This window comes from Podarcis pityusensis (genome assembly GCF_964106645.2).
Source record: "Podarcis pityusensis genome assembly, chromosome: 13".
Lineage (NCBI taxonomy): Eukaryota > Metazoa > Chordata > Lepidosauria > Squamata > Lacertidae > Podarcis > Podarcis pityusensis.
Genome location: NC_138038.1, coordinates 42,085,996 through 42,109,235, shown reverse-complemented (window position 1 = coordinate 42,109,235; position 23,240 = coordinate 42,085,996). Strand labels below are relative to the sequence as shown.

Sequence of the window (23,240 nt, the reverse complement as noted above, 5' to 3'; positions counted from 1 at the left end):
GAGTCAAAATTGGGAAGATAGACTCCCTGGGTATCCAGGAAAAACCGTTCACCATTCATGAGGATGCCATTGTATGGCCCAACCAATTTAACCAGGTGGGTTCTCTGAATCTTTCAGGGTTCATTCCATGACTTGTCCCATGGTTGTTTCTCAGTATTCTGTAAATTTATTTAGCCCAATTCAAACTATGGCTTTCAATCTGAACATTCATGTTGTAGTTCCATAATAATGTGCCACTTAATGTTCATTCTCGGGGTGGCAGGGAAGACTTTGGCAATTCCACCCACCATTCAATTACATGCATTCTAACTATAGGCAATTTTGGCTTCACACACTAACCCCAAAATGTAACCCTCTCATAATTTGAGTGTGGACTTCATACATATCAATGAAACAGATGAAGACACATTTCTTCCAGGACGCTTTGACTTTTGTAATGAATTTGAGTCGCACAGTTTTGTGTTATTTATAAGATTATTTAGGTTCAACATATCTTGCCTCTTTCCATACAAAACCTTTTGAGTATTAAGAGTCCCTCTTGGTACTTCTGCCACCCTCAGAAACCTGAGGAATGGCAGTCTAGGAAAGGGAATTATCTGTGGCAGTTCCCAAAACATGTCCCTTTCCCCAAAGTGTCACGTCAAACATCCTCATTTATAGTTACTATGGATTGGTGAAGATGCACCTCTTTACCCTGGGCACAGTTAACAATTTTGGGGTCAGACCACCTCTATTGTTTGATGCACATTCCTTTGGTTTGTTTTAAAATATGTCATTGATTTTAATGCTCACTGTTTTGGTGGCATTTGCTCTAAAAAAAGTTATATAAATAAATAATAACATACCATAATATGAGCCAAGCCCACTGCATTTGCAATACTTTCTAGTGTTCACAATATTACCTAAAACATTATATTCTGCCATTTATGAACAGACCCAGCCCATTTCTATATGTAATGATCATTGCGGTTCAGGTTATAGTCAGACCAAGAAGGAAGGGAACCCATTTTGTTGCTATGACTGCATTCCATGTCCAGAAGGAAAGATTTCCAACTAGGAAGGTAAGAAAGGTTAAAAAATGTTTTCTATAGATGTATGTATACCACCTATTTCATAGATGATTTTGATCTGGTTATGTATATCAATAGGTTTGTTTTTTAACAGTGATTTCCTTGATGTTTAAAATATTGCCCCAATTCATGGGCAATTGATTTGAAATCCATTATAAGTGAACTACAAGCCTATTTTTTTAAACAGTGTTGTATCACTATTTAGTTATGTTTAGAGAGAACCATTTGAATAAATGGGAAATCACATAAACAAGTACCACTTCAGTAAGCATTTCTAAATCTGAATGAGATCCATTGGCACTTGAAGCTGATCAGCTTCACCATGCACACAGATTCACCTTTAAAATGAGCTGAGTAACAGCTGCAGAATCAGAAAGTGTAGAACCACCCATTCTGGTCAGCTGATATTCTATTGAATTAGATCAAAATACTGAAGTAGTTTACATCGTGCACAACTATTTGCCTTATTCCACAGAAATGACATTGAGTCAGAAATGATCAAATGTGGGGGGGGGGGGAGAGGGGTGGCCTTGTCTTTGTGAGCCAACAGAGTCCACCACCACCTCTGACTCTTTTAAGAGTGTGTAATTTCTTTCTTTCTTTCTTTCTTTCTTTCTTTCTTTCTTTCTTTCTTTCTTTCTTTCTTTCTTCAGACGTGGGTGACTGTTTTCAATGCCAAGAAGATCAGTATCCAAACATTGGCCAGGATATATGTCTTCCAAAAGATATAAGCTTCCTGTCTTACGATGAACCTCTGGGGATCAGTTTGGTCACGTTTGCTCTTTTATTGACTTTCATTACAGCTTTGGTGCTTAGGATCTTCATCAAGCACAAGGAGACTCCCATAGTCAAAGCCAACAATCAGACCCTCACCTACATTATCCTTATAGCCCTCATTCTCTCCTTCCTTTGTCCTTTGCTATTCATTGGCCAGCCCACAAAAATAACCTGTCTCCTTCGACAAACTGCGTTTGGAGTCATCTTCTCAGTAGCAATGTCTTGCATATTAGCAAAAACAACTATAGTGGTTCTAGCTTTCATGGCTACCAAGCCAGGCTCCAGAATGAGAAGATGGGTGGGGGGAAATCTGGCCATCTCCATTGTTCTTTTCAGCTTCCTCATTCAAATGATGATTTGTAGTGCCTGGCTGATAGTTGCTCCCCCACTCCCTGATTTATACAAGCACTCAGTGACTAAAGAAATTGTACTGCAATGTAATGAAGGATCAGTCACCATGTTCTACTGTGTCCTAGGCTTCATGGGAATGCTGGCCCTGGTCAGTTTCACTGCGGCTTTCCTAGCTAGGAAGTTACCAGACAGTTTTAATGAAGCCAAGTTTATCACTTTCAGCATGTTGGTCTTTTGCAGTGTGTGGCTGTCCTTTGTTCCTACCTATCTGAGTACCAAGGGAAAGTACATGGTGGCCGTGGAGATCTTTTCTATTTTGGCCTCTAGTTTTGGATTACTTGGCTGCATCTTTTCCCCAAATGTTATATCATTTTGCTGAGGCCAGAGTTAAACAGCAGGGGATAGCTTATCATAAGAAAGAATTAAAGCATGAACAAGTCTATTAGATGTAGCAAATCATAACTGGACTACATCTCCTTGTATTCATTTTGCTTCTTCACAGAATGCCTCAACCCAACAAAGCCAACAGAGGAGCCCATGTAGCTGTTCTCCCTGGACTTCCCCTGACAAAGTACTGTGATTAAGGGAAGCAGTAGCTCATGTATCCTAGACTCATACACTGGGGAGGGACCCTAATTCCATGATGCTGACTACACATTTTGGAAACTACATTGGTTACATTGGTTCCCCAATCCAACAGTGGTCCCTTATTATCAACTGAAAGGGTAATAAAAATAACAGTTCTGAATATGGGACAAACACATTTTCTTCAACAATTCCAGAGGGAATTCTAAGCACTGAATGAATAATTACATTGCTTCTTGATCATTAACAGGGCTATAATTTGTGCGGCTGCTTCTCAAAAAACAGTGGGGACTTACAGTGGCCACTGGTAAACCTAATGCAAAGTATATTAAAATTAATCAGAATTAATCAGACTTGTGATCCGCAAGTCTGATTTTGGATACTCCAACATTGCATCATCTCAGGGAAATAAACTACCATTTAAATAAGAGAATTTTTATCTTGGAGAAGATAAAACGTAGTTTTTGCATAGAACAACCAGTTGCCTTTGTATTGAGAATGGTGGTTTTAGTATTCTTGCTGCTGGAACTGATTTCTTACAATGTATGTCAGGCTCACATAGCAAAATGCAGGCTCCAAAGTCCACACCGTCCACTTCACATGTATCATCAGCCAGGAGAGTTCCTCATTGGTGGCATTGTTTTCCATGGTGGCTTCATCTCCTCTCCAGCAACATTCACTGAGGAACCCCCACCAGTGCTGCCTGAAGAGCTTGTGTAAGAACTAAGCCACTCATTTATTACAGTACAGGAATGATCAAACTTAGAGTTTCAGCCTCAGAATAATGACTGAGGCTGCAAACTTCTACCCATTTACCTAGGGATAACCACTTTTCATTTCAGTGGGACATATGCTGATGTATAATCCATAAGAATCTTGTGTGAATTAAAGGAATACTGTAGAAGCTCCCATTTCTCAATAGGGAAATGAATATAAATGTATTGAAATGTGTATATATTTGTACGTCTAAGATAGCCATTTTGAACAGCCGTTTTTGATAGACTTTATCTGAACAGGAGTGTAAGTGAGAATCAATTAAAAAAAAACTGTACTGAACCAAAATGCCCATACCGTTTCATTTTCTGATCATAGTCTGTCTCAGAATGATAGTATATATAATGAAGTATAGAAATCTGTGAATTACAACCACTATCACTGCCTCATGAACAAGGAAGCTGTCATTGCATGACAGAACTGAGAAATACTGTAAATGTCAGGGAAAGACTTCAGATGTTTCAGGGAAAGACCCCAGGGGTTCTAATGTTCCAATGGGCACCACATTAGCAACCCCTGGTCTAGATACCATTGGCCTTTACAGATTGGAGAACTGCGGCAAAACTAACAAAATGAACTTCAGTCGGGACAAATGGCGGGTTCTGCACTTAGACAGGAAATATTAGCTCCACAAATCTAAGATATAGAAAACCTGGCATGCCAGTAGCACATGTGAAAAGGATCAAGGAGTCTGCATCAACAGAAGTATAGTGAGCCAATCAAAAGAAGTAATAGAGAAGCGCTATTCTGCCATGCTCAGACCACAGCTGGTGTACTTTGTTCAGTTGTGTTCAGCACTATTTAAGAAGGATATTGACAAGCTTCAACGTGTGCTGAGGAAGGTGACAAATATGATCAAGCGTCTGGAAACCAAACCTTGTGAGGGAACATTGAGGGGGTTGGGAATTTTTAGCTATGAAAATAGAAGACTGAGGGGAAGTAGGATAGCTATTCTCAAGTATCTCAAGGGCTGTCACCAGGAAAATGGAGCAAGCTTGTTTTCTAAAAATCTGGAAGAACTTGCTGATTATAATAACTGTTCAGCAATGGAATTGACAGGTAATTAACTGAATGCAAAATGAATAGCAACTGTGTTGAAATGTAAAAGGACATAACAGCTCCTCCTGATGCTATTTGCAACTCTCATTCTAGGGTGGTGCCTAAGGTATGTAAAATGATATACCGGTATATGTTCCTTCTGATGCCATTTGCAACTCTCATTCTAGGGTGGTGCCTAAGCTTTACCAGCATATCGTGGCCTTGGCATTTGCAGTCAAGGAGATCAATGAAGACCCTCACATCTTACCCAATATCACCTTGGGCTTTCACTTGTATGACAGCTATAACAATGCAAGGAGCACATATCTCGCCACACTGCTGCTTTTATCCAGGGTGGAGAAATTTGTTCCTAACTATATATGTGATGTTGAAAATAATCTGGCAGGGGTCATTGGGGGACTTGATTCTGAAATCTCCTTTTATGTAGCAACTGTTTTGGATATCTTTAAGATTCCACAGGTAGGACACCTATGTATAATACCTCTATTAGCTTGCATAGAGAAAGAGGCTGAATTCACAGCACCAGTTCAGGGTGTATCACCAATTCAGGGTGAGAATGCAATCTGGAGCAGAACCAGTTCCTTGGAAAATACAGAAGGTACAGAATTAAAATAAGATAAAATTACCTGAATAAGGGGAAAGAAACGCTGCAATACCAGAAAAAAATACGTCACGCCCCCAATCTCTTACACACACCTCAAGGACACCGATATCCCAAAGGCCACTGAATGTTTAGGGGCAAAAGGGCTTTCAAATTAAAGATACTCTGGAGGTATGGCAAATTGCAGATACAGTCGAATTCTGCAGAAGAACAGTAATAGTACTGAGCAGCTGGTTCCAATGTGAAATAAATGTTCATAAGTAAAGTCTGAGAAGCCTTGAAAAAGAAAAGGCAGAAATGGAAGTTGTGGCAGTTGGGGTATGTGCATCATGAAGACAAAAGAAGCTTCAGAGAAGAAATGTGTATCTGACCCATGTTTCAATTCTTACATGGCTACAGTAAATAACGCCTTAAGTAGGAGTGGTGTGTCCCTCCAATCAGTTTTATAAATCGTACAAGACCCTGCAAGTATGCCTAAGTTTTTTTGGTGTTTTTTTTAAAAAATAGGAACAATCCCCCCCCCCCCATCAACAGAACAAATATTTAACAAGCAGGAATGGGAGGTGATCCCAATTTTCAGGCCATTTGCATGTGTCTCTGTTGTATAAATGAGAGAGGGCATGCAACCCCCGATGGGTGGAAAGTGCAAAGCGGATGTCTGACTAACAGGATTCATAACATGATGTATATGAAAAGTTTGAAAGAACTCTGCAAATATTACTTTGTCTCTTCTCTTCCTCCATTTACTTTTTAGCTTATTTATGGCTCTGCTCCAGTGATGAATGATAAAAGCCCAGGGCTTCCCTTCTACCAGATGGCAGCCTCAGAAGCCCTTCAGTATAAGGGAATTCTCTCTTTGCTTCTGCATTTCATGTGGACGTGGATTGGAGTCATTGCAACAGACAATGACAATGGAGAAAGATTTGTGCAAACCATTTCCCAAATGTTTACCAAGAGTGGTGTCTGCTTTGCATTCATAGAAAGAATCCCCAATTTTAGTTTTATTTCTGAAGTTGCTGAGGTGCTACATCAGGGGGCAACGATAAACGAGAAAATTTTTAGCAGCAAAGCTAATGTAGTGGTTGCCTCTGGAGAATCTTACTCCATGACAAGTTTTAGATGGCTGCCAAACCTATCAGAACACGATGACATAAAAAATAATGTAAAAAGTAAAGTATGGATAATATCAGCCCAGGTTGAGTTTGCTTCATTTGTTTTTCAAAGGAACTGGGATTCAAGAGTATTCAGTGGTGCTATATCCTTTGAAATTCGCTTCCGAAACCCACCAGGATTTCATCAGTATGTTGTGCAAAGAAACCCTTCCAGCACAGATGGGGATGGTTTTATCAGGGAATTCTGGCAACAGGCCTTTGAATGTGTACTCCCAGATATCACTGCAGACAAGGTGGAGGGGAATATTTGCACCGGAGAAGAGAAGCTGGAGAACCTGCCTGGATCACTTTTTGAAGTGAGCATGACAGGCCACAGTTACAGCATCCACAATGCTGCCTACGCCGTGGCCCATGCTTTACATGCCATGTCTTCCAGACTCAGGCACAGAGGAATGGCATTCAGAGTGAGAGGGAAGAATCCAATTCAACAGTCTTGGCAGGTAAAGGCTGAACATTCTCAATTGGCAAAGCCCTGTTGTGGTTCGAGGACCCGACCCCCGCGATGTGAAATAAATACACAAGGACACGTGATATAAGGTTAATGGGCAAGAAAATGCCACAACTTTATTGATTACAGCAGTGAAAAGGTATTGGCCTAGGCATTGGATGTCTAAAACAAGGGGGTTTATTCACCAGTAGGTGGAGCCTGTTGATGCTAATCCAACTATAGGCTCTCCCCTGATGTCACCGGGGGTCGTGCCATGGCCTCCCGCCAAGCAGGCATCGGACAGAGTACACGACCACCAGATTCCTTTAACGGAATACCCAAAAATTGAAGACATAGGCGATGGCTTCACCCAGCCCTTCAACACACCACAACACATTATTCCAATGCCTAACCGCCACCCGAGCCAATAAGGCTCGCCGCCAATACCCTCACGGCTGTAACCAATCCCTAATGCTGCTGATGACACTATCTAGCCAAATGTCGTTCCCCTGGAGAGGACGGAGAAGAATGAGGCTGAGGAGAGGCTGGCACTGCCGCAAAAGGCTGCTGAACACGCCCCCTCGAAGGCACCTGGTTGGATGCCTGCCAAGGGGGCGTGGGCGCCAGCCAGGTGAGAGGAGGAGGCAGGGGGCTAATGCCCCCTGCTAGGGGCGGTGCTCGGGCTCCCGCCCACAGCCACTCCCCTCTCTTCCAGCGAGGAGAGTCTTTACTTCCTGACACTTTTTGCATTCCCAAAATGCTTTCAGCTTGATCTTTCCTCTCAGAGTTCAAACATTTGTGGTAGTGTATTAGGAAGAAGCCTGGCGTGCTCTGGTCCATGGGGTCACGAAGAGTCGGACACTACTAAACGACTAAACAACAACAATTAGGAAGAAGACAGCATCTTAAAAAGTAGAGACATCACCTTGCCAACAAAGGTCTGTATATTAAAGCTATGGTTTTCCCAGTAGTGATGTATGGAAGTGAAAGCTGGACCATAAAAAAGGCTGATCGCCCAAGAATTGATGCTTTTGAATTATGGTGAATTTGAATTATGGTGAATTATGGTGCTGGAGGAGACTCTTGAGAGTCCCATGGACTGCAAGAAGATCAAATCGATCCATTCTGAAGGAAATCAGCCCTGAGTTCTCACTGGAAGGACAGATCATGAAGCTGAGGCTCCAATACTTTGGCCACCTCATGAGAAGAGAAGACTCCCTGGAGAAGACCCTGATGTTGGGAAAGATGGAGAGCACAAGGAGAAGGGGACGACACAGGCCGGGATGGTTGGATTGTGTTCTCGAAGCTACCAGCATGAGTGTGACCAAACTGTGGGAGGCAGTGGAAGACAGACATGCCTGGAGTGCTCTGGTCCATGGGGTCACGAAGAGTCGGACACGACGAAATGACGAAACAACAACAACAAATTAGGAAGAAGAACCCAGAACTGAATTTATAACTCTGCAGGCAGAACACGAGGTGGTACAAATATGATATCCTAGATGATTCCCCACATATTGTGCTGCTTGCAAATGGCAGTAGACCCTATAGGAAAGGGAAGTGATGGCTGCGTCCTTCTCTGAGCAGCTATTGCCCTGCATTTGAGGAGAAAACATTTTTATGAGGGAAGCTTTGCAGCCTACTGAGATGCCACTGCATTCACAGATAGGAAGCAGTGGAATGGTTTAGAGAGATCAGCAGAGACATCACCTTGCCAACAAAGGTCCGTATAGTAAAAGCCATGGTTTTCCCAGTAGTGATGTATGGAAGTGAGAGCTGGACCATAAAGAAGGCTGATCGCCGAAGAATTGATGCTTTTGAACTGTGGTGCTGGAGGAGAGTCTTAAGAGTCCCATGGACTGCAAGAAGATCAAATGTATCCATTCTTAAGGAAATCAGCCCTGAGTGCCCACTGGAAGGACAGATCGTGAAGCTGAGGCTCCAGTACTTTGGCCACCTCATGAGAAGAGAAGACTCCCTGGAAAAGACCCTGATGTTGGGAAAGATTGAGGGCACAAGAAGAAGGGGACGACAGAGGACAAGATGGTTAGACAGCATTCTCGAAGCTACAAACATGAGTCTGACCAAACTGCGGGAGGCAGTGGAAGATAGGAGTGCCTGGCATGCTCTGGTCCATGGGGTCACGAAGAGTTGGACACAACTAAACGACTAAACAACAACAAATGAAGGGTTGTAAGAAAGACTGAGAAAGAGGCATGTGTGTGAAAGAAAACCTATTGGCTCTCTCCTTGATTCGACCTGAATCCACTGAGAGGTGACTGAACCAACCCCCACCACTTGCTGTAGGTTCTGCCCACGGGGGGGGGGGGGATGCTCCACCCTGCATTAGACTGCAGTCTTTTCCAAACCCCTGTCTTTTCTGTTTTCAATCTAGCTCCATCACTTTCTGAGAAATATCTCATTTAACAATACGGCAGGAGATGTGGTCTTCATCAATCAGAATGGAGAGGCCGCATCTAGTTTGGATATTGTCAATTGGATCATATTCGCCAACCAAAGTTTGCAACGAGTGAGAGTTGGGAGGATAGATCCACAGGCTCCTCCAGACCAATCATTACTCCTTGATGAAGATGCCATCACATGGCACAGTTGGTTTAACCAGGTAGGGTTGAATTCTTTTCTAATTCAAAAGAGATTAAGTATTGAATAAGCAATCATTATCCACCTGCAGGTGTACTCACTGTTCTTTGAGCCGCAAGTTGAGGAGTGGTGTATGACCAAACTATTGAGGTACCAGACTAAGAGCCAGAGGTTTACTGCTAGAAGCCACACATGGCTTAAAGGCAAATATTTTATTAAGGAGGTTACAAAACAAAAGATACAATGTAAATAGAATTAGGGGGATCCAAATTCAGACAAAAATAACAACAGCTAAATTGTCTCAGCCTAAACCCAACCATTCACAGACCACACTACAAGCTGCATCCACGCAATGTGGTTATTGCATCACAGAATCCTCCATCTGAATGTGGGTCATTAGGTCCAGATCAAATATCATTTTTTCTATGGAAAGGCTTGGAGACAGGAGGGCAGGTTTTCTTTCAGTCAAATAGAGCCTCTGGGTACATTTCCTCAGCACAAGAGTGTATACATGCTTAGAGACCATGAAGCTACAAAGTGGATTTCTTCACAGTCATTGTATTCTTGAAGCAACCTTACATCTAACATTGCAGACAAGTGGTGAGTTGGACTAATGAAATGGATTATTATTTTCCATTGGAAGACTTCAACCACAATCCTAAGAAAAAAGAAAACGATTGTAAATTAAACAAAAGCAATTGGGATTTCTTTACACTTATTAAACACTGATTTAATAAGTATTGAAAGATGATGTAAGAATTGAATAGCCCCAGAGTTTTGTCTTTCTTGCTAGAAAGGTGGGGAAAGGAGGTGGTTGGGGAAAGGGGGCATAATAATACTAAAGGAAGAAATCAAGGACAGCAGCAGATGCAGGAGACCACTAGTCTTCTAAGGGGGCCAGTGGAAGAGATGGAAGCAGGAGAAGTGGTGAAGATTGAGAGAGCGAAGGAAGGAAAGAAGAAGAAAGGTGTGAAGAGCAAGAGACAGAGCATTAGGAATGTAGGCTTCAAACTTTTTAAAAGAGTGATCTCAAAATATTTTTAGAGGTATATTTTGTTTATAGCTTGCTGAGAAAAGTTTTGCAGCATTCCAGGGAGTGTCATAGGTCTTGGATAGCTTCATTCTAATTCGTGTATTTGTCCAGAATATTTTTGTATTGGAATTCACAAAGATTGCATAATAATAATAATAATAATAATAATAATAATAATAATATATAATAATAATAATAATACTCCACAACCTGAGTAGGTTTTCCCAGCCACTCTGGATGTCTTATTCTGAACTCTTCCCCAGGCAGCATCTGATGGGTCCAAGTATAGGTGTAGCCACCGGCACCAAAATCAGTTCTAGAGCTGTCTACCTAGTGGACAGCATACTCAACATTAACAAAATTAACAGGGAAACTAGAGTAACTTCAAAGTGTACTTTAATGGTCAGGGCAATCTTTGCAGAACAGATGGGGTACTGCACATACCAGAGCAATATCAAGGGCATATCACATAACTTCAAACATTACTACTACTAATACAAAAACAAGCAATTGCTCTCTGTATAGTGATTACATATTACTGAAGTGCTGTGTCAGATCAGTAACAGAGAAAGGCCCAAGAACATAAAGGATTCCAAACTCATTAGACTCTTTATGAACCTTCTGTTCTTTCATTTATGGATTAGACTCGGCCTCTTTCTGTCTGTACTGAGCGTTGTCTTCCTGGATCCAGCAAGAAAGTGAAGGAGGGACAGCCCCCTTGCTGCTACGATTGCATCCCATGTGCTGAGGGGAAGATTGCAAACCAGGATGGTAGGAGAAATAAATAGATTAAATAGATCCAAACTTAGTACTCAGATTAAATAGAACAATAAACGTTTCAGTAAGCTGACATGATATGAGCTAAAGGTCTTTTCCTTAATATTATTTCCCCAGATATGAATGACTGTAATAAATGCCCAGACAAAGACTATCCAAGCAAGAACCAGGATGCCTGTCTACCCAAGGATATCAGCTTCTTGTCTTATGAAGAGCCTTTGGGCATCAGTTTAGCCTGCTGCTCTCTTTCCCTTTCCTTGATCACAGCTCTGGTACTAAGTACATTTATAAAACACCATGACACACCCATTGTCATTGCAAACAACCGAAACCTCACCTACGCTCTCCTCATCTCTCTCCTGCTCTGCTTCCTGTGTGCATTGCTCTTCATTGGCCGACCTGAGAAGGTGACGTGCCTCCTCCGACAAACAGCTTTTGGCATCATCTTCTCAACTGCTGTTTCTTGTGTCCTGGCAAAAACCTTCACGGTGGTTTTGGCCTTCATGGCTACAAAACCAGAATCCAGGATGAGGAAATGGGTGGGGAAAGGACTAGGCCACTCCATTCTCCTTTCCTGCTCCATAGTCCAAGCAGGCATATGTACTCTGTGGCTGTCAATCTCTCCCCCATACCCAGATGTGGACATGCACTCAATGACAGAAGAAATTATACTAGAATGTAATGAAGGGTCTGTAACAATGTTTTATTGTGTCCTCATCTACATGAGCTGCCTGGCAACTGTATGTTTTGCTGTGGCTTTCCTTGCCAGGAAGTTACCGGACAGTTTCAACGAAGCCAAGTTTATCACTTTCAGCATGTTGGTTTTCTGCAGTGTTTGGCTGTCCTTTATTCCTTCCTATCTGAGCACCAAAGGAAAATATACGGTAGCTGTGGAGATCTTCTCTATCTTAGGCTCCGGTGTTGGGTTGCTGGTTTGCATCTTCTTCCCCAAATGTTACATAATCATTCTGAGGCCTGAGCTGAACAATAGGGAACAGCTAATAAGGAAGAAAAACTAAAGAAATAATACACCTGTCCTTTTCTGTATTTTGTGCTTTTCTCTGTGTGTACAGTAGAATATTTGCAAACACGTGTTCAGCCGCTGTCTTATATAATTTTTTCTAGACCAGGTGATTTTGACAGCTATCCCATTTCCATTTGTAATGATCACTGCAGTCCAGATTATAGAAGAGCTAAAAAAGAAGGGAAGGCATTTTGCTGCTATGATTGCTTTCCATGTCCAGAAGGGAAGATTTCATTTTTTTTTTTTAAATGATATTTATTAAGATTTTCAAAGATACAGAAAGTAAAGATTAAAATACATTCAAAGCCTTATTTTCATAGATCCACTTTCCGGGACTCCCCCCTTCCCCCACCCCTACCATATTCCCCTTTCATATTGTTGGCTCCACAAGCTCTCAGTTCTAATTAAAACTTAATTTGTTTAAACCATTATTCGAATTTAAAATTTATACACTCCTCATCAATACCCTTAATAAAAAACAAAAGTTCTCTCCCCAGGGCCCACCCCATTTTCATTCCACAATTTCCCTTTTTTTAAAAAAATAAGGACACCCCACACAATAGAAATATAAGAAATAAGAAATAAAAAGTATAATAGGTGAAAAAGAGCCAGTTCAGAAAAAAAAAAGTTGACAAGCCTTTGGATTTTAGTTCTCCCCCCCCCTGTCCCCGGTTTAATTTCCCCCTGACCACCAAACCATGTTATCTGCCTGGAATTCTTAAAGTCCATAAATCACCTATTTCCCCCAACTCCTTGCTGGCTTTTTCTTTTTATAGTTATTTTTTAAGACATTTAACTTCAAATCTTTAATAAAACTCCCCCCATTGTTCTTTCCAAGTTGTAGTCCAATTTCCTCTTGTTCCGCTGCTGAAACGTTCTAATTCAAAAGTTTAGTAACTCTGCAGGGATTATTGTTATTCAGGAACAAAAACTTGCGTTCAGTCCCTTCCTTTCTTCAATAGAAAATTCTATTGTCTCCTTTAGCTGAACACCCTGTAGACAAAATATTATTTCCGTTTTGCAGCTTTCCCAGAAGATAACCAGTCCTGTAAAATTCCAATGGTATTTTTCCACTTACGACCATCTTTGTAATGTCCCGAAACTCCTCTAGGGGGATTGTTGTAACTTTGTTTTCTCTAGTCCAAAAGTCCGATTGTTATCCATGTTTTCGCCATTTTGTATCCAAGTTTTAACGGGTTATAGCAAATTGTAACAAATTTAACCAGCAAAGTTCTCATAATAAGATCCTCTCTGCTTTCCGACTTTGACAGCTACTTTGACAGCTGTCAAAATCTCCGACTCTTTTCACCAGGCTCTCTCTTCAATCACCCCGGTTCCCAGGGGGGGGGGGTCACGTTTCCCTTCTCCCTCAATTCTTCCTCCAGCACAGTTCTTGTAGTTCCCCATCGTGGAATTCTTAGTTTTTATCAGCAATACAAATCTTTTTGGACCTTGGTTTCCACCATCCTTGTTTTGGAAGGTTTACAGTAGGGAGGGGGACTGACTTCCTTTTTGGATCCCCCCCCCGCTCGTGTCCAATCCGAAAAAAAAAAATTTTTTTTTTTCTCCTTTTGAACCCGGTTTCCAAATTACTCACGGGTTGTTGTTAAGAAGTCCGAATTTTCAATAGAAGAAGTCAGCGCTCTCCGCCAAATGGCATGCGGCTTCGCTCGGCAGGGATAGCAGAGGACTCAAAGCACCACGCTTCTCCCCGGCACCCGATCCGTAGCCTTTAAAAAGGCTCCTTCACGAGTCGGGAGGGCGCTAGCGGTGCCAGCCGAGTCTCCATGTCCACGGCCTCCGTGGCCGTGGTTTTTAAGGGTCCCCGCATCGCCGGTGCGGTAGGACCCAGCCCCTGCCGAGCAGGCTCCCTCCGGAGCTCGGAGGGAGTCCGCCATTCGGCGATGGCGCCAACCCGGAAGTCCCAGAAGGGAAGATTTCAAACCAGAAAGGTAAGGAATGTCATATGTAGATGTGTTCTATTTAACAGTTGCCCCCTATTTAATAGATGGATACCATTTATTTTATAAATAGATTGACTGCAATCCAGCTGGTTCCCATCAGTGTTTTAAATGCTTAAACTAATTTCTTTAACATTCAAAATGGTGAAATGTTAGCATCCACAAAACATATGTAAAGGGTTAATGGCAAGGACTGTAGAACTCTGTGATGTCACTCTGTGGCAGTTATGGCAGTTAGCTGAACAGTCTTAAAATTTAGAGTAGCAGGTTTGTTGTGTGCTGCTGCCTTTTGCCTAAGAGTTAGTCAGTCTGTAACAGTTTAATCTATGTAAGACATACAGTGGAACCTCAGGTTGCAAATGTGATCCATGCTGGAGGCACGTTCGCAACCCGCAGTGTTTGCAACCCACAGCGCCGCGTCTGTGCATGCGCAGGTCGTGATTCGATACTTCTGCGCATGCGCAAGTGCTGAAACACGGAAGTAACCCGTTCCGGTACATCCAAGTTCGGCACGGTCGCAACCCGAAACCATATAACCTGAAGCGTATGTAACCCGAGGTACCATTGTATTAGCAATTTAAATATCACCTACCTGCATTGAACATAATAATCTCCAAATGCAAGAATACTGAATAGATGTATTTGTTCTTTAAAGTTCAAACAGGGAGTGACTTATGTAGTTTTTATAGGAGGGGAAATTCGTACTAATAAAAAGGTCAAATGATCCAGGGCTGTCTTCCACATACTTCACATGATGTAACTTGGGTGGCTGAACAGAATATCAGACAAATTCATAGAGGATAAGAACATTAGTGGGTTGGATCAGCTGAAACAAAAAGACTGTGCAAGCACCGGTCCCAAACACAGAAATCAATAGACACAGAGGCCTCTGACACCTTCACCTGCTAGAAGGATGGTTTTAATTTGTTTATATTTCTGGATTTGCTTGGAACCCATGAGAAAGAAGGCCTTTGATGCTATTGAGCTCAGAATATGCAGGAGATAGAAATTCCTATTATTCTTACAGCAAAATTAACATTCGATATTTCAAGTTCACTACCCTGATTCAAGAACAGAATGCCATACTTAAGTAACATTTTATGTTTATTTTTCATATTTGATTTCAGACATGGATGACTGTTTTAAATGTTCAGAAGATCATTATCCAAACATTGGCCAAGATAGAGGCCTCCATAAATACATAAACTTCCTGTCTTATGATGAAGCTCTGGGGATTATTTTGACCACATTTGCAGTTTTTTTTCCTCATTAATTACAACTTTGGTTCCTGGAATATTCCTCAAGCACCAGGACACTCCCATAGTCAAAGCCAATAATCGGAACCTCACCTATGTTGTCCTCTCCACTCTCCTCCTCTCCTTTCTTTGTGCTTTGCTATTCATTGGCAAACCAGATGAAGTGACATGTCTCCTACGACAAACTACTTTTGGTGCAATCTTCTCAGTGGCAGTTTCCTGTGTGTTAGCCAAAACCACAATAGTAGTTCTAGCTTTCATGGCTATCAAGCCAGGCTCTAGGATGAGGAGATGGGTGGGGAAACAACTGGCAACCTTTATTGTTCTTTCCAGCTTCCTTGTTCAGACTGTTTTTATTACTGTGTGGCTGGCAACCTGTCCACCATTCCCAGATGTTGACATGCACTCGATCACTGAAGAAATTGTGCTAGAATGCAATGAAATATCATGTTTTGCTCTGTTTTGAGCTTCGTGGGTTTCCTGGCCATTGCCAGCTTAACTTTGGCTTTCCTAGCTAGGAAGTCACCTGATACTTTGGATGAGATATGATAATCATGTTTTCCTTAAAATATTACACAGAATCCATAATTCAAAGCAAGTGATTACCTCACCTGTAATTACCAGATTATTCAGAATTACATCTTCTCCCCTTCCCTAGGGACCTCCTCTGCCCACATGCAGAATGATGAAACTAAGACTGGAGGCTCTTATTAATAAGCATGAAGTGAACATGGTTGGGTCTATAGATATACAGAGGCTTGTCAGTATGGCTTTGAATCAGCTAAGTGGGTCACCATTCAAGTTAGTCTCCACTGCTCACAGTCACTTGAATGACAGTAACAGAAGAGGTGAACTTGTTCCTAAATGAATAATCCCTTGCAAGATGGTAGTGTTTAGGTTGCTGGTAATCTTACTGCCACTGCAGGGGATGTGCAAGTATCTTCCTCTTCCTCAGTGTTCCATCAGAGAACCTGTCCCTATTCTTCACAAATATTATCAGTCAGGAGACCTCATCATTGCTGGCATTATTTCACAGATCTACATATTTTCAGATACCCTATCCTTTGAAAAACACCCATCTCAGGAATTTTCAGATGACCATATGTAAGTAGCTGAGTGTTTTTTTTAAAAAAAAACATATTATATGCTGATGAAATATGTCTGGTCTGCTCACTTTTGCATGCATGTACTCCTAAATCTCTTTCTGCATTAATCTGTTTCTTTGCTTTTCAAAAAGAACAAACATTCCACAAACAAAAATAAATTAAAAATTGTTTTAATTTCACCATTTCCAATACTCTTTTCTTCACACAAACTTTATTGAAGAATTTTAAAACATTTACCGAGCATAAAAGATTGGCTTCCAGGACAACTGCTTCTACAGATGTCAAGTCTTGCCTGCAGAGATCCACATGGCATCAAAACAGGCTTGAAACATATTTTATATTATAAATTAAGCTCACATCCATGGGATATACATAAAATTGGAGCTTGAAGATAATTTCTCCATAGTGGCTGCTGTGAGCCTACGCAATTTTTAACCCATTCTTAGAAAAACCCAAACAAAAATGCTACATTGGTATTTGCTTATTAGGCTGTGAATTCTGTGTGAATGAAGAACATGCAGACTACAAGTAACTTTTGACCAGCAGATATTAAACATACAAAACACCTCATCCAGATTCCCTATGGGCCAGAATAAATAAAAACACCTTATTGAATTAGGTCTTCTGTAGATATACTAAGAGACTCTCTAAAAAGTCCTGGAATTTGAGATGGTTTTAGGAGACGTCATAGATTCATGAGCCAGTTTACTTTTACACGCCTGTGAAATGTTAGATTACAACCTGTTTTTGTACAATATCTGAACTGATACTGAATTGAAAAGCGGTCTATGTTATGGTCTGAAGCAGATGAACCTTGATGCAGCATCTAACTCTCAATACAGGGTGCTGACTCACCTCTACCAGCACATCCTGGCCTTGGCATTTGCTGTAAAGGAGATCAATGAAACTCCCCAGATCTTGCCCAACGTCACCCTGGGCTTCCACATTTATAACAGCCATTTCAGTGCAAGCTGGACCTATGAAGCCTCAATGGAGCTTCTCTCAAGAAGGGCCAAGGCCATCCCTAACTATAAATGTGATGCTGAGAGCACTCCAATAGCAGTCATTGGGGGACCTAACTCTAATGTCTGTCTTCACATGACACCCATCCTGTCTACCTACAAGATACCACAAGTAAGATCTAAATACATTCACACCTCAATTTCACTGAATTCACGCTTTCAGAAGCAATACATGCAATGCAGCTATTCTTTGAAATTCCCCCTTCTCTGGATTTTGCAAAGCAGTTCTCCAGTCAAATAATGCATAGATTAAGGTAAAGTGTGCATTAAAAATGCATGTTAGTAAAAATATCCTTAAAATGCATTGTTTTAGCGAATACTGCTTTGCAAAGATATGCATATTAGGCAAAATTTGCATAAAGCTTTGTGTTTCAGGAGAAATTTTCATGAGGCTTTAAAAAAAAATCTAATTGATGTGGTTAAATAAGAAACTTAAGAGAAATATTGACAGATCCTCCCATTCCTAACACACACATACACAGAGAAAGAGCAACCAATAAGGAGTTGTAAGGGTTGTGGGTCAGATTTAGCCAAAGCCCAAATCCTGAATTGGACAAATTTGGGTGGAACTAGATGAATTAGGTGGAAACAGTCTCAGATTCGGTCTGGCCCGCAGGAGTGATCTGGGGCTGTTGGGGCGCGGTCTTGGTAGGAAGAATGAGATTTGTCTTCACATGGCTGTAACAAAGAGTGGATTGAAGCACACAGTAAAACTAAGCAATTATATACCCTAGGCTGAGCATCTGGTGAGTTGAGGTTTAAATCCTGCTAGTTGCAGGAGCCTGCTTCCTCAGTGTGTTCTTTGCACGAAATGCGGAGGGAAAGTAGACTCCAGTAGTTGAACAGATAATTCAATCCTGCAGTCTGCAGGATCTACTTAACCGTTATGGTCCCAGCCAGAAATGAACAGAAGAAAGAAAACTAAAGTACACACAAGTAATTGTTTTATACTGAAAACCATTCTTCTCATTTTTTAAAAAAAACCATAGCTCATATATGGCTCTTCCCCACTCATGAATAAAAAGTCTCAAGGAGTTTTCTTCTACCAAATGTTCCCAAAGGGGGACCATCAATATAAGGGAATCATCAAGTTACTGCTGCATTTCCAGTGGACATGGATTGGAGTGGTTGCTCAAGATGGGGAAAATACAGAAGGTTTTATAGACAATGTACTTCCAGTGTTTTCCCAGAGTGGCATCTGCTTTGACTTCATAGAAACATTCCCAAAGCTAACATCTTCGAGTGGAATCACAGACATGGTGGGGGAGGGCTTTCACGCTATCAGCGTTATTATGGGGAGCACTACCAATGTTGTGGTTGTACATGGAGAAATTCATTCCATGATGGCATTGAAAATGATGCCCCAGGTTTTAAACTTTGAGCATATACCAATGAGGACCAAGAGTAAAATCTGGTTCCTGACAGCCCAGATGGATATCACATCATTTCCATTTCAAAGATATTGGGACATAAGTTTCCTTCATGGTTCTCTTTCCCTTGCCATTCACTCAGTGGATCTGTTAGCTTTCCAGAAGTTCCTTCAGATCAAGAACCCAAGCACAGAAAAAGAAGATGGTTTTATCAAGGACTTCTGGGAAGAGTCATTTAACTGTTCATTCCCCAGTTCAGTGGCAGATAATATAGGTGGGCAAATTTGCACAGGGGAGGAGAAGATGGAGACACTCCCCGTATCTGTTTTTGAAATGAGAATGACTGCCCATAGCTACACCATCTACAATGCAGTCTATGTGGTGGCACATGCTTTGCACATCAGACATTCATCCCAATTCAAGCACAGAGGAATGGCAGAGGGAGTAAGATGGGAGCTTCCAAATCCACAACCATGGCAGGTAATGTCTTGGTCAGATAAAAGCTGAAGGTACCTACGTATCTTTTGGTGCAAAAATGATGGTCGAGCTTTATCAACCTTCCATGAAATTAACAAGAAAGTTAATCTCATAGAATAACTTTACCATACTTCAAGCCTTTTATTTTGCCTCCACAGCAGAGATTAACAGAACTCCTCTCAGTTTGTAAAATAATTTCTTTCCATCCCTTCACAATCAAGGTAGCAGGTGCAGCGTTTTTAAAGCAAAACAAAATAAATGACCAAGTTGGGGCTAGGGTATCAAAGATTTCTTCAGAGTGTCTCACATTGCGTAGAATGCTGCTTTATACCATGTAGAGAACACTGGCAGCAACTCCCCAGTATTTCAGGCAAAAGCCTTTCCCCGCCCCACATGGAGCTGTTGGGGATTGAACCTGGAGCCTTCTGCATTTAAAGCATGAGTCACCAGTGAGCCAAAGCCCTTCCCCAGGTGCCTTACTGGAGAAGCAGAAGAGGGTATCATTGCCCCTTTCCTTGCAGTTTTGAAAATGCCAGAAGCAGCAACAGGGCTGCCAACCATATTGTTGGCAGTCGTGATATCTCACTCCACAATAGATACATCCATACCACAGACTTAAACCATGGGGATTGTGGTCTTTTAAAGATAGTAGAGGTCTCTTGATGGAAAAATCTTAACCTCTGTTGATAAGCCTACAATGCGGAAAGTTCTTTAGTGTAACACAAAACAGTGAAAGTTAAAGTAGTGGTGCAGATGTGGCCAATATTCCATGGTTTGGGATTTTAAGTGACCTTTAGCTGTTTCTAACATTAGCTTGCACAAAGATTTCATGGGATCATAATCCTGAACCTTGGATGTATTTTCACCGTGTTGTATGATAACATAATAAGAGCATTTATATAAACCTTTCTTATTTTTATTATTTAGCTCCATCACATTCTCAGAAGTATTTCGTTTAACAACAGTGCAGGAGAAAAGGTGCGTTTTGACGCAAATGGTGAATTAATTGCTGGCTTTGACATTATAAACTGGCTCATGTTTCCAAATCAGTCTTTTCTTAGAATCAAAATTGGGAAGATAGACTCTCTGGGTACCCAGGAAAAATTGTTCACCATTCATGAGGATGCCATTGTATGGCCCAACCAATTTAACCAGGTGGGTTCTCTGCACTTTTCAGGGTTCATTCCATCACCTGCCCAATGGTCAGGAAGAAGATAGTTACTCAAATGGCTGTTTCTCAGTATTCTGTAAATATAGTGAGACTTGTTCAATCTGAACTTTCATGTGCCACTTAATGTTCCTTCTGCAATTACAAGGAATCATTCATTCAGAGTGGTAGCACCAACACTCTAGAACCCACTCCTGATTAATATTAAGCATGCTCCTTCACCTTTTTTTTGTTTTTTGCTAAAACCCCTTTTCATTCGTTAAGCACGTGGTGGCAGGATAGGTAACTATCAATATCTCTCCACATTGAACACTACTGTCAGCTGATTGAAGCGGGTGGTGCTGTGGTCTAAACCACTGAAACTCTTGGGCTTGCCGATCAAAACATCAGCGGTTCAGATCTGTGCAACGGGTGAGCTCCCATTGCTCTGTCCCAGCTTCTGCCAACCTAGCAGTTTGAAAGCATACCAGTGCAAGTAGATAAATAGTTACCACTGTGGTGGGAAGGTAAACAGCATTTTTGTGCGTTCTGGCTTCCGTCACGGTGTTACGTTGCACCAGAAGCGGTTTAGTCATGTAGGCCACATCATCATCATCATCATCATCATCATACATTAAATACATACACATTGCCCGGAAAGCTGTCTGTGGACAAGCGGCGGCTCCCTCGGCCTGAAGAGAGATGAGCACCACACCCCATAGTCACATTTGACTGGATTTAACCATCCAGGGGTCATTTACCTTTACCTTTTTATCTACACAGATACATACAAAGAGGGGGGGAGAGAGATGGAGGGGGAGAGAGAGGCGGGGGAGAGAGAGAGGGAGAGAACTCGCTACTTACATTCAACTTGTGGGTACAGTGGTACCTTGGCTTACAGACGCTTCAGTTTACAGACTCCGCTAACCCAGAAATAGTACCTCAGGTTAAGAACTTTGCTTCAGGATGAGAACAGAAATCGTGCTCCGGTGGTGCAGCGGCAGCGGGAGGCCCCATTAGCTTAAGAACAGTTTCAGGTTAAAAACGGACATCCAGAACGAATTAAGTTCTTAACCTGAGGTACCACTGTACTGCATTCGTAATACTGTCTAGTGTTCATGATATTACCTAAAACATTCTATTCTGATATTTATGGACAGACCAGGCCCATTTCTATATGCAATGATCATTGCAGTTCAGGTTACAGTCGAACCAAGAAGGAAGGGAAGCCATTTTGTTGCTATGATTGCTTTACATGTCCAGAAGGAAAGATTTCCAACCAGAAAGGTAAGAAAGGTTTTAAAATGTTATATATAGATGTATGTATGCCACCTATTTCAAAGATGATTTTGACCCTCCCTAGGGTATATAAATGTTCAAGAGGGCCACTCTGGGCTACTAATGAATTTTGTGTTTTATTTAATCTGTATATGCTCTCAGCTCAGCTAAAGCCTTACGAAGCAAACAGAGCCCTTTCTGTCATCAGAACATGCTTTCCGATCTGCTTAAACCATGAGCCAGAACTTTCTTGTCAAAATCTCTCCTCTATTTCACTGATCACTTTCATCGTAACAGCTGCAGTAACAGCTGCAGTTCAGAAAGTGTAGAAACACCAATTCTAGTCTCATACCCTCCAACATTTCTCTGATCAAAATAGGGATGTCCTATACCATAATAGTAATAATAATAACTTTACTATTTATACCCCATCCATCTGACTGGGTTGCCACCCTGGGTGGCTTCTAACATATATAAAGCATGATAAAACATTAGACGTTAAAAAAAACCTTCCCTATACAGAAGGCTGGGGGGGGTCAGATAACTCCACACCCTACAACATTTCTCTGCTGAAAATAGGGACATCCCACTATACCCTCCAACATTTCTCCTATGAAAATCGGGACGTCCTAAGGGAAAGTGGGGCATTCTGGGATCAAATCAGAAACCAGGATGGTGTTAGGGATGTGTAAATTGATCTCTCTACACACAGAGAAGCCTTGACACTGCGATGGTTTTATGGTCCTTATTTATTGCTGTTTATACAACCCGGGTGGGAGCCCGCGTAAATCAGTCTTCCTCGGAGCTGTCAGTTGGGAGCACTGACTTCCTCTTCCGTCTAAAACACAGAAAGCGTGGGATCTTTATGACATTTTCCCTGCATTCCCAAAGTCTCCCAAGATGCCTTGAGTGCAGAAATTCATGCATCTGCTCCGCCTCTGACCCTGAACTTAACCCTTGCAACGCCTGTGAATCTGCCTGTTCTCTCTCCTGTGTCTCTTCTTCCTGCGTTCCCTCCCAGACCAAGTCCTCCTCCCCCTGCATGGGCTGGGAATACCAATAACCCCTGCTCACTCCATTGCCTCCTTCCGCTTCAGAAACTCCATCTTCAATCCCATCCTCCTGCCTCTCATACAGCTCAGTCTCACGGGTGTAGCTTATGTCAGAGTGCTCTGAGGGCACCCTGACAGATGGCTTCTGTAAAGCGGGGACATCCATGGAAAATAGGAACACTTGCAGGGGCTGTAGCCTGCTGAAATTTAGTTGTATTCCACCAAAATACTGAAGTAGTTTATGAAGTGTGTAGCTATTTGCATTATTTCCACAAATATGACACTGAATCAGAGATGGTCAGATGTGAGGGGAGCAATGT

The 23,240-nt window shown here is 41.7% G+C and overlaps 3 protein-coding genes and 1 long non-coding RNA gene across 12 annotated transcripts in view; 3 read left to right on the top strand and 1 right to left on the bottom strand.

The window, feature by feature from the left end:
- Nucleotides 1-679: 679 nt before the first annotated feature.
- On the top strand, nt 680-2,768 carry LOC308461889 (vomeronasal type-2 receptor 26-like; the record flags this gene model as incomplete). The annotated part of the gene is made up of 2 exons (XM_080979057.1): nt 680-755; nt 1,724-2,768. 2 exons carry the CDS (start codon nt 680-682, stop codon nt 2,575-2,577), a joined length of 930 nt encoding a protein of 309 aa, XP_080835183.1. The 3' UTR covers nt 2,578-2,768.
- Nucleotides 2,769-4,780: 2,012 nt separating this feature from the next.
- Nucleotides 4,781-23,240, top strand: part of LOC308461331 (vomeronasal type-2 receptor 26-like) — a 31,486-nt gene continuing 13,026 nt past the window's right edge. Inside the window, exons 1-6 of one of the 6 annotated variants that reach the window (XM_080978159.1) lie at nt 11,164-11,221; nt 12,353-12,465; nt 14,174-14,203; nt 15,340-16,572; nt 20,371-20,421; nt 21,751-21,877. In XM_080978159.1, the coding sequence (XP_080834285.1) occupies nt 16,352-16,572; nt 20,371-20,421; nt 21,751-21,877 (399 nt within the window). In that variant the 5' untranslated portion in view covers nt 11,164-11,221; nt 12,353-12,465; nt 14,174-14,203; nt 15,340-16,351. Of the gene's footprint in view, nt 5,536-5,744; nt 5,781-11,163; nt 11,222-12,352; nt 12,466-14,173; nt 14,771-15,339; nt 16,573-17,834; nt 19,447-20,370; nt 20,599-21,750; nt 21,878-23,240 lie in introns of those variants that run through there. The other 5 variants (XM_080978158.1, XM_080978160.1, XM_080978163.1 and 2 more) reach the window with 5 other exon arrangements.
- On the top strand, nt 5,839-6,925 carry LOC308461888 (vomeronasal type-2 receptor 26-like; the record flags this gene model as incomplete). The annotated part of the gene is made up of 1 exon (XM_080979056.1): nt 5,839-6,925. The coding sequence occupies exon 1, from the start codon at nt 5,996-5,998 to the stop codon at nt 6,923-6,925; it is 930 nt and encodes a 309-aa protein (XP_080835182.1). The 5' UTR covers nt 5,839-5,995.
- The window catches only part of LOC308461373, a 37,125-nt gene continuing 23,363 nt past the window's right edge, over nt 9,479-23,240 (bottom strand). The window contains exons 1-4 of one of the 4 annotated variants that reach the window (XR_013978875.1): nt 11,565-11,693; nt 11,049-11,194; nt 10,661-10,772; nt 9,479-10,075 (exon numbers count right to left, since the gene is read on the bottom strand). This is a non-coding gene — a long non-coding RNA (uncharacterized lncRNA). Of the gene's footprint in view, nt 10,076-10,660; nt 10,781-11,048; nt 11,195-11,564; nt 11,694-23,240 lie in introns of those variants that run through there. The other 3 variants (XR_013978877.1, XR_013978876.1, XR_013978874.1) reach the window with 3 other exon arrangements.